The sequence below is a fragment of the Haliaeetus leucocephalus genome, unplaced genomic scaffold (genome assembly GCF_000737465.1).
Source record: "Haliaeetus leucocephalus isolate CR32 unplaced genomic scaffold, Haliaeetus_leucocephalus-4.0 Scaffold450, whole genome shotgun sequence".
Lineage (NCBI taxonomy): Eukaryota > Metazoa > Chordata > Aves > Accipitriformes > Accipitridae > Haliaeetus > Haliaeetus leucocephalus.
The window spans coordinates 5,026,267-5,037,335 of record NW_010972886.1 but is presented as its reverse complement, the minus strand read 5'-3'; the positions used below and the strand labels follow the sequence as shown (position 1 = coordinate 5,037,335).

At 41.7% G+C, this 11,069-nt stretch overlaps 1 protein-coding gene across 1 annotated transcript; it reads right to left on the bottom strand.

Annotated features, from left to right (window-relative positions):
- Positions 1-7,295: 7,295 nt before the first annotated feature.
- LOC104836427 (vascular non-inflammatory molecule 2-like) lies at positions 7,296-10,995 on the bottom strand. Its single transcript, XM_010575035.1, has 5 exons — positions 10,981-10,995; positions 10,444-10,735; positions 9,062-9,435; positions 8,721-8,891; positions 7,296-7,415 (listed from the first exon to the last, which is right to left on the bottom strand). The coding sequence occupies exons 1-5, from the start codon at positions 10,993-10,995 to the stop codon at positions 7,296-7,298; spliced, it is 972 nt and encodes a 323-aa protein (XP_010573337.1).
- Between the last annotated feature and the right edge of the window lie 74 nt (positions 10,996-11,069).

Here is an 11,069-nt window from a genome sequence, read left to right as displayed (position 1 = left end):
CCCCCGCCCCATAGTCCATTTTGTTCTTCTCTGCAATTGTTACCGCTTCTTCCTTCTGTGCCTTGCAAGCCTTGGTGCCCCAGCTGCCCATGTGGACTAATGCCTTAAATGGACCCTTGTACAGGTCCCTTTCCTCCTTTCCCTACTTTCTAACATGCTCTATATTCATCTGTTACCACATGATATTAGGTAGGTCATTTCATACCACAGGTTTTGAAGCTTTCACTGAACATGTCCTCCTCATTTTCTGGATACCTACCAGGAGCTGATTTTACAGGTAGTCAGCACTTGCAGCTGAAGCCAGTGACAATCATGTTTTGACTATATATGGTATTTTTGTAATATGAATTATTCTGGCATCTCAAGTTTGCTGCCTAAATTAGTGTCTACTATAAACATCAGTTTCTTTGCACTTCATCTCCTCCTCTACATTATAGGATAAAAATTACTTCTAGCTTCATGGAAGTGCTGTGATTGCAAATGTTTGTAAGACATCAAGATATTATCTAATGATGAGCCTTAGCAAATCGAGGAGGGGTACGGGTCGCATCCTTGGTGACAGAAGAAAAGACTTAGCAGAAAACAACTGGTATTGTAAGACTCCCTTGGCAAAACACAAGAGTGGTTACATTAAGTGTTGCATGACCCTCAAATGTGAGAGGTTTTGTGCCTGCTTTTTGTTTAGTCCAACGCTGAACTTATCCTGCAAACAGAGGCTAATGTTAACATGAATAAACAATCTATCTAAAATGCCTAGTGTAACATTAAAGATAGGCTCAGAAAGTCTTCAACACAATAAATGTTTAAGCCTGTTGCTAGGTAATGATGACTGATCAAACTTCAGCTTTTTTTTTTTTTTTATAGCTCTGGTGCTTATACATACAGCCATCTGATACTTTTTAGGTATAGCTAACTGACATCTGTTATGACAGGCACCACACATGTATTTTTACCCACACCTGCCAAAGGCTTTGTGTCTTTCAGTCTAGCTATCAGAAAGTACATCACTGTCCATTAATGGACACATTTTCACAGCTTGCTCTTCCCTTTTATATCTCAGTGTCAGATATAATCTATTTCTACTTAGGCAAGCATAACTTTTCTTTTGAACAGTAAGTTTCCATGAATGAATTATAATGTGTTTTCACATTTTTTTATGTTAGCTATTGCAGCCAACTCAGTGTAAGGACACCTCTGAGAAAACTGGAGAAGACAACTACTAACCAAGTAGGGGATGGAAAGACAAAAAAAGTTTATAAATTTTTTATCAATTTTTGTACAGTTTGTCAGCTGGGTGACAAAACAAGATACTGGGGATTTTACAGGGCCACTGCACCTAACTTCTGCTGGGGTGGAAGCTATATGGATCACCATCTCTATGAACTCTCCTAGGCAGAGCTGATGACTTCCAGCTCCAACCAAACCCAGTCAAGTGATGTGAGAGCCTCCATGCAGGGTGCACTGAAAAAAAACCCCACAGAATACAACTGAATTCACAACTAAATGCAGAACATCTCTGTCTCTGCAGATGAACAATCAGCAGCTGTAAACTGATGTATCACCATTGATTTTAGTAGTAGTATAGCAAACTCACTGACCCCATTTGACTTTATTGGACCTCAATGAAAAAAGCATTACATCAATATTTCTGGCTCTTAGTGGAGACAAAATGACAATAAGAAAAGAGAAAGCTTTAGGTATTAGGTAGCAGCACTTAGCCAGCACAGTAATAAATGCTATATGGAAAGCTTAGAAAGGTGTCTAACAAGTATGGGGGAGTGTATCCTGAAGAGCCCGTAAATAACCTAGCTATGGCATAGGCCTGAAGTTCACTGTACTCTCTTTGCTCAACTTAATGGAATTAATGCTAAGGCATTAAAACTGCTTGTCACTATTATATTTTGCCTAAGATTTTCATAAATGTTGCAGAATGAGGTTTAGATTTTTCCAAAACCATTCATAAATTTGACATGAATTACTAAGAAAGTTTTGCCTGAAAAAAATGTCTTGTCCTTAAAGAACCCCAAAACTATAACTGTATAGTCCTTTTTCTGTGTCCAAAAAGCAATCTCAAATGGCCGGAAAACACAGCAAGGTGAGTTGCAGAATAGAAAAATAACCATCCTATAAAAACTGACCTTAATATTTCCATGTATTTGACTTTGATAAATTCAAGTATGTCTCATACTCCTAACACTCATTTAGAAGTAAATGTTCAAATATTTCTGTTACAGAAGTCATGATTTAATCTTGATGACTATCTCTAAGGTACTCTATTTTGGGTTTTTTATGTTTTACGTTATTATGTTTTGCAGTACATGAACTGGGCAACCGACTGTATGCAAATACTTGTTCTCCTTTTTTTCTGCAAAGGGTTTTCCTAAAGATTGACTATTTTTTCCAACACTAAAAGATACCACTGCTTCCTACACTCCTTGCTGCTCTTACATCCTGACACCATCACAGCTACCAGACTATGAGTTCATCAAAATTAACTTTAACATTAGAAGCAGCAAATGAAGTTGGATAGGCAAAGTTAAAATCATGTAGTTACAATGCATTTCTTATATTGTACATATTTGCAGGGGACGTTCACTGTTGCCATGAGAATATCTGAACAGACAATGGAGTATTTCACTTACAACTTTATAGTAATGAATAGCTACAGGAAACATTTTAATACTTTCACAGATGGAGGTTACAAGTGCTTCTGCTAATTTTTAATTCTTTTCTAAACTGAAAGAGAAATTAACATATTGTTGTCAATATGCTAAGTGTCTGTTTCACCAAGACTGATAATTTCTAGCAGTGTCTGATCCACAGGTAGACAACACTGGGTAATGCTGTTATGCTCATCCGTGTCTTCAGTAGGAGGAGCTGTTTGTTAATTTTTAGAAGGTATACTGGAATTATTTCTCTGTTGGGCTCCATGACATCTCATAGTGCATCACGAGCCACTGAGAACCACTACTGTATTAGCTGTGGTAAGCCTTATAGTAATTGCTGCTGTCTTTATTGACCCGTGCAAGTTATTTCTCTTTTTCAGCTTTCCTGCCCTGATGGTGGATGGTGACATTGCAAACATGTCTAGATGAGGCAGGGTTATAATTTGGTTCTTGATTAATTAGAAATGTATGAATTCTTCAATTCAAACTCAGGTCATGGGCATTCTGTCTATCACTCACTATATCTGCACTGATTCTCTGTACCTAGGAAGAGTGGCCCATACTGCCAGTAATTCACCTATGATAACATGCATTGTTCATAAACATTTAGTAATTTAGTATTGTATTACTAAGTCTAACAGTTGCACAACCTCTGATTGCTGTTGCAAGTTATTTAATGGATAACTCGAGGTTATGATGACTAAAGTATGCATACAAGGACACAGCTGTAGCATCCTGTTCACTTTAAAAAAAAACCATATTATTAAGATTCTGTCACACAGTATTTTTCTACCTTCATCTGAAGCCTTGCATCAATAAAATCTATTAAGGACTTGTTTTTCTCTCTGTGCGATCAGAAACACCATGGACAGGTGAGTCTTGTTTGCTTTGGCCAGCATCAAGGTATAAGGAAGAAATATTGACATGTGAAGAGCAGGCTTTTCCAGCTCAGAAAAGGATGGGGCTCATTAGGATATCATCTGGAGTAGCTTTTGAGGTGGAGTTAATTTGATTCTTCTCCTCTGGCATACCTGTCCCAGAGTCAGTAAACACTCCTGTTCTTTCAGAAACTCAAATTCTGTCCCATAAGGAAAATGTAGGAGAGGCTTTTTTTTCCCCCCTAGAGATGAGCTAATGTTCTCTCTTTCCTAACTCCCACCTAGCAGGTAAGAAAGTAAGTGCATAGCCAGCTAACTTTCTGTGAATTCAACAGAAACTGTTCTAGATGAATGTGATTTGTTGCATTGGCCGTTCATTATCTCTCTGCTCCTGTATTCTGAATGTTTCTGTAATTTGCATCGTTTGAAACTGGTTTATATTACAAAACCTCACATTTCCTAAAATCGAACTTCATCTAGTCACTGTGACCACTAAGTTCCTCAGATCTGGTTGGTTTTTGCACTCCTTCCAGGGAACCCTTACCCCAAAGCAGGGTTCATGGTTCTTAAAATGATGGAGCTATTCTGAGACTGCTGCAACGGTCCGTGTAACTTCATCCTCTGCATGGTTAAATTCTTGCTTTATCATCAGAAATGAGAAAGGGATTAATAAAATCCTCAGTGGTCCATTGTGTAGCACCGTTGTTACCCTCTCAGGGAGAGGAAATCTGTGCAGCAAATCTTGAAAACTACAGGTCAACCATTCCTCAGTCTTGGTTTTAGTGTCATTTTCAAAGAATCCTGGACTTCTGCATCCCTAACGGATGAGGTTTGACAGTCCTTTCCTGATATCCTCTAAGCCACTTAACTAGAAATATCAATTGTATCCTACCCATTTCCAGCTCTCACAAGCTAAGACAGTCAGCTCTGCATCTATCTGGGAAGTACTCCATACTTCAGAAATGCCAGCAAACAATATGTGAGAGATTTTTATGTTCAATTATCACAGCCTGAATAGTGACAAGGGAGCAGAACATGGCATAAAACCTACCCTTGAATAAAAGAAAAATATTTCTTTAAAATTTACTTATCTCCCCAGGGGCCCAATTTCACTAACACTAATGAACTCTCACTGCTACAGATATTTTGGGGAAGTTTAACCTGATAGGAGAAAGATAAACCTAGTAATAATAAACTGAATGTCTACAATTCTGTGCAATCCAGGTCTCCCAACTGTATTCCTCTTCAGTTTCAGAAAGATTTTTATGAATTCCACATGCATTTGGAGTACATTAAATACTTAGGATTTAAAGTACCAGCAACCTGCAAAGTATTTGTTCGTTTCAAGAGTGCCACTGATGCATCTGTGAGGCATTTCTCTCTAAACTTACCCCAGATTTTTCTTTTTTGTGGGTTAGCATGTAAAGCTATTGATGCCAACCAGTGAAAAAAGATTTTAGTCAAGTGATTTGACTGCGACAACAAAAAACAGAAGTCAAACTGCACTCACGTGCCACTCCAGCAGCAGTTCCCCCTTTTTTTTTTCTTTTCCACATGAGCAATTCTAGGCCAGGTGATAAAAGCGTATTTCCCCTGAAGGGCAGCCAAGGGGCAGATGGAGGCGAGCGGCAGGCGCCTGAGGAGGAGGCCCGAGGTTGCAGCGCCTGCGAGGCCGGAGGGCGGCAGGAGGCAGCGGCCTTCCCCCCAGGCTCGGCTCCCTCCTTCTTCCAGCCCTTTTCTGCTGGAGCCAAGGCCTGAGCCCGCTCAGGGAGCCACCAGGACTGGAACAGAATCGGAGGTACCTCCTCCAGGGTAGAGAGGGAAAAAGCAAGGTTCGAGAGCAACAGGGAGAATTGAGTTTTCGAGTTACAAAACCGCTTCAGGATCTTTTCCAGTACCGGAGTTTACAAGTCAGGCTAGCTCTTGCCTTTCTCAGAGCACTTCCTTGAGCTCTCCCAGGGCAGACGGCTGAGTGAGCAGCACTGGGGGTGGATGGGGAAGCACCGCCGTGGGGACCAGGCCCAGGGCAAAGCTCCTGGCTGCCCTGCTGCAGAGACACCTTCCACCGTATGTGCCCGACCCCAGTGCAAACCAACGGAGCGCCGCGGTCGACAGGATGACCCTGCAGACCTTCATAACCAGCATGCTCAGCCTCGTTTGCCCTTCCCAAACTGTTGCCTGCTATGGACGAGATGAGGGGCTCCTAGAGTGTTCCAGACTGCCTCGGGGAGCGGGGTCAGCTCCCACCCTGCAGTGCTGGCCATCTGCCTCTTGGAATTCCGGACCCCACGCGCGCTACATACCCAACAGTCACAGGGCATTAGTACCGCCACACGTCGGTCATAACCCCTCTTGAGCAAAACCTCCCCTGTTTAATGAAAGACTAGCCTGGGTTACAACCACAAGTCAGGTGAGGAAAGGGTGAGGTGCTGGACGAGGCACCAGCAAGCACGACTTCGAGGCCCTGCCTGTGTTGGATAACTGCTCCCAAGCGGTACAGTCCCTCCCCTGAGTACGAGCTCAGCTGTTCTATTTCCAGGATGAAACAAGTCCTGGAAGGAGCCTCCAAGTTGTGTGCTGAGAGGCAGCAGCACGTGCAAAACCAGAAATCATGTGATTTCAACAACTTCTGGATAACACATGTTGGTGTGCGTGGGGTGGGAAGCCAGAGTGTTTCATATGTGCCACATTTAGTGCAGCTCAGCGCTAAGCACGGTGCAGGCTGTAAGCCAGTGATGTGAAGGGCAGTAGAAGCAAAAGACTGTGGGATAAGCGTTGAGGCAGGGACCACTCCAAGGTGTATGTGGTGCAAATGAGGCCCATTTGCTGCAGAACATGATAGACAGAAATCAGGCCCAGGACTGCCAAGTTTAAATATCATGGCTAAAAGCCCCAAATAACGCCCATTTCTCACACTGCATGGTAAAATGTGTTTCAGGTACTAAAATGTTGCCTATTGCCTGTGTTTTCACAGTTTTGAAGAAATTTTCCAGATACACAGGAGAAAGTGTTGGCATACTATGTTTATGTGGCAAGTCTGATCTGAAATGCATTGGACCCAGCATGCATCTGCCACGCACAAAGCGGTGCAAGCTCAGAGGGAATGCAGAATAGAAGGTGCTTTACGGAGCGCAGCCAGACTCAGTCCCTGCGTGGGTTATGGAGGACCACTTTCTCTCTCTCTAAGGTTGCACCTGAAACCATTTCAAATCTGTTTTTTTCTTCATTGCACAGTCCCTTGGTCAGAATGGGGCCAAGGCCCTTTGAGTATTAAGGAGGCCCTATTGATTGGTGTGTAAGGCTAAGAAACATGAACACTTAGTGCTTATACAGTCTGAAAAACAGGGGCAAAAGGGGCAGAAAGACTTCCTCGGAGAAGATTTGTTCTGCAGCAAACTGGCAAACTTCACATTTCACACATTTCAGTATCAGTCATGTTTCTAGTGTTATTCTGGCAATCTACATGATATCTTTGAGGAAAAAAAAAATTCTAATTAAAGATTTTGTGTAACAGAGCATTCATACTAAAAACTAATTGCACTGGCTCAAGTGCTATTAAAAAGGTATACACAACAGAATGATCACATCACTTTCTCCTAAATAAACCCAACCACCACTGCTGCTGAAAAAGAAGTGCAAGACTGTAGAACAGGAATAATACAGGATAACTGCCACGGCTCCTGAGGAGGTGGATCACTGTAGGAAATTCCCGTCCTGTTTATGGTGACCGTGTAACACCTAAAGAGTTATATTACAAGGAGGTTCGCAGAGGATGCGGCAGGTCCTTTTCATAAAGCCTTCCAAAAAGTGTTGCTGTTATGAGCGGTTTTGATGTGCCATGCTTACTTTTCAAACGTCCGTCACGTAGCACCTAGTTGAAAAGAGAAAGAATGACACTAATAGTCCACTAACAGAGTAGCGATATTGCATCATACAGAAAGGATAGGCCTTAGATGTTGAATAATTTAATGCAGCACTTCTTTCAAAAGACAATCGTGAGCATGAAAGAAACCAGAATTCTCTCTGGCTCTGCCATAGCCTTCCCACATTTCCTTGGACCTGAAGGTCTTTAAAACTTCCTCCAGCTCCATCTTTGGAAGAAAAAAGACAATCTTCTCCACCTCATAAGAAGGTGAGAGTGAGACTAACTGATTTGTTAGGTTCTCCTTTGTTACTCATACATGGCGCTGAAGGTTTTATACATATCTAGGACAGTAATTTGAAATATTTTTTGATTTGTAGACCCCAAAACAGTTTCCAGATGGAAGTAGAGAATTTCAAGCTACTGCCCATATGTTGCTTTCCTTAGTTACTTTTTGCAGATCAATTTGAAATCACTGTTGTTCATAGACGGTGAACACTTGCAAATTTTTAAGAGCCACTGTGACAACAAATAAGCATGTATTTGTTAAGAAAATATAAATTATTTTTTTAATTAGACCATGATCATATTTTAGCATACCAGTAAATCCTTTGATGTGTATGTTTTTACAAAAGTCCTATTCAGAATGAATATTCAGATGAGCAATGCTTTTCCATTCTCTGCCTTGTAAAAAAATCACCTTTTTTTCCCCTAAAACTTTCCAAGTCTTTTTCACTGTCTTCATTGTCTCTTGTAAGCTATTAAATACCTCTTCCAAATCAATTAAGATTTCATCTAGCCTCTTACATAAACATAAATTAAGGTTTATGAATGAAAATATGTTTTGGCAAAAATATACAATGAAGTTTCACATTAAAAAAAAACCCTACAAAACCATCAAAAATTCCTTTTAACTTTTTTAACTGCATGGTATCTCTGCTCTTATGCATGATAGTAATTAGGAATTTTTCTTGCTTGGGCAATTTCTCAGAGTATTTGATTTCTTTGTCTCCTAAAATGCCCATCAGCAGAAACCTGTAGAAAATAGCTCCTTGAAAGCTGCTATTTATAGATCTGGGACCTGAAGTGGGAAGGCATGTTTGCTAAAGAAAACACTGAAGAGATTCTTGGCGTTAGCATTTATATGTTCTTATCAGTAAGGATTAATTCAATCCATCTGTTTAAATGTCCCCTTGAGTTACAGTCTGCAGAACCAAAGAAAGTGGTTCTTGGATGGGACTTTGCTGCTGTATTGGGTTCCAGCACCACAGTCTGGAAAACCTTGTGTCAAACAGCTCCAGGGTGTCCCATTACCTCAAACTCCCCGGGGGCCAGCTGCACCCCACTGTACAAGACTTCTGGAAAGACGTAGTTGGTGCCAAATGTGCCGCTGAGGGAGAACATCTCAAACTTGGTCTGAGCCATCTCCACCGGCTGCCCGCACGTGTTCAGGTCTGTGCTCTTGCACTTGAGCAGCGTGCATATCTGCGGGGAGGAGAAGGATACAGAAAGGCAAAATACCATTAAGCTTTCAACAGTCAAGATCTGGATTTGATAGCAAGAAAAGTTCTTATGATGCAGTAATGGACAAGTGTTTTGGGGTGGTTGGTATGTAGGCATATACAACCCACACTCACCCCTACAAAACCAATTACCTGCCAGTGGTACTTTATGAGAGAACCATGAAGCCCATCAAATGCACCCAGGACATAAACTTCATCTTTGCTCTTGTTTGACATCCGATAGATCAAATGACAGCAGAGGTCTCCTTGGCAAACCGTGTAATTTCCAGTTTTGTGCCTGAGTTCACTGAAAGTGAATATATCTCGCCGGACAGCTCCCAAAAAAGTGTCTTTTCCTCCTGGAAATCTCTTGATGCTTGTGGCATATGAGCTCCAGTTGACAGCCGGGGGGTAGGTGGGGGAAAGACGGGGCCGTGCGCTCAGCTCTGCTAGCAGGAGACGTCCCTCCTCGGTCCCACTGTCGTAGTGGTAGGCGGTGGGTCCCTCCGGCGTGAACAGCCCGCTGCCTGCCAAGGACACCCACCAGCCCTCCATCAGCTGGCACCCTGGAGCGCTGCTTGGCAAGGGGGCCAGCTGCCCTCCATGCCACACCAGCAGCTTTTTTCGGTGAGGCTGTTTTCAGTCAACATGTTGCAGAGAACTTTGGAAGAATTTTAAAGTGCAGAACTGCTAAAATACCCATCCTAGTGTAAAAACATGACCTCAACTTCAAAGGTTTTGTGCTTCGCTGGATCTCGAATCTGAGACTTCAATGGCAATTTGACACACAACCATCCTTTTTTTTTTTTTTTAGAGCTTAGGTTCATTTAAATATAAATCAGAGCTCTAAGAGTGGCATATTAGTCAAAGCAGAAAACCATGGGGGTAATTACGGTTCACGGAAGGAAACCCAGGGCTGTGGCCTAATGTCAGCTCAGTCTGTTTAGGGCAGGCAAAGACGTTTCTTTGTGGCTTTCACTTCAGCTTCAGGGGAGAGTTACAGATGCAGCTACAGCAACACTTTCTTAGTTTACAGAAAAAAAAAATGGCAGTAAATATCTATTAAGATCAAAACAAAACATAAATATCTGTAATTCTTCAGCAGCCACAAAAACCTGAAAATGTTTTGTTCAATATACAAGAGGAATCCTCCTTCTGGTTTTAGGTTATTAAGTTCAGTTTTAAACATTTTTTTCTCCATTTAAGTGTTGATGGAATTTTAAAAAATAAATGCTGCATCTAAATAAGAGGCTGATAATTTAAGTGAAACTTTGTGCTACTTTTGAAATAAAATTTCACTTTTAAATTATAAAAATTTAATGTAATAGAATTTCTAATTTTACTGGTCCCAGAACATTCAACATTTTTTTACCTGAAGCTGTTTACTACCTTTAATACAACATCAAGAGGATTTTTAGTCTGACTGAAACACTATTTTCCAGAGACTTCAAGACTTCACTATTTGTAAAACATTTCTGCCTGCTTCTGAATCCAGTAGTCTGAAGACAATTTCCCTTTTCCCAAATGCAACTCACCTGTCATTGCCAAACTGATGTCGTGAGTATTTGCTGAAAGTAAATTAACACCCATGCCCATAGCCCAGGCAGAGTGAAACTCAATCGCAGTCAGAAACGGCAGGACGTTCATCCAAGCCGTCGGGAAGAGCACGGTGTCCACCTGCAGCTCGCTCACCAGGACCACGGCAGGCTCGTAGAAAAGGATGTCGAAGCAAGTGAAAATGCCAAACTTCCCAAAGGGGGTCTCAAAAGTGACAGCTTCTGGCTCTTTTGGGTAATTAAACTGAGTTTCTCTTCTAAACAGGTTGTACTGCAGGTGAAGAAAATGGCATATTAGAAACTAAAAATAAGGCAAGATTATCAACAGCTGTTTTTGTGTCTAAGATAGTCTTTAAGGCAAAGCTGGGGGTTGAGATACCTAAGCTGGCCAGCACACTGCTTTTGCATCCATCCAGCCGACCCTCTCCCCCAGCAAAATGGGGTGGCTGTGCCCCAGCTGCCTCCTGGAAGCAATGCCCAGCTAATATTAACTGCTAAACCCTGCCAAGATGTCACCTGCAAAAGCTCCATCTGGCTTGGCTAAAACTGTACCAAGGACCAGCTAACATTTACTGCTTATGGAAAACTCTGTCACTGCTTCTTTC

Bases quoted from the DNA above. Each gene is read 5' to 3' on its own strand.
- LOC104836427 (XM_010575035.1), bottom strand. The intron at 9,436-10,443 runs GTGAGTTGCATT...TGTCCTTGGCAG, and splicing joins CATCAGTTTGGCAATGACAG to GCAGCGGGCTGTTCACGCCG. The intron at 8,892-9,061 runs GTAATTGGTTTT...TCCTCCCCGCAG, and splicing joins TCATAAAGTACCACTGGCAG to ATATGCACGCTGCTCAAGTG.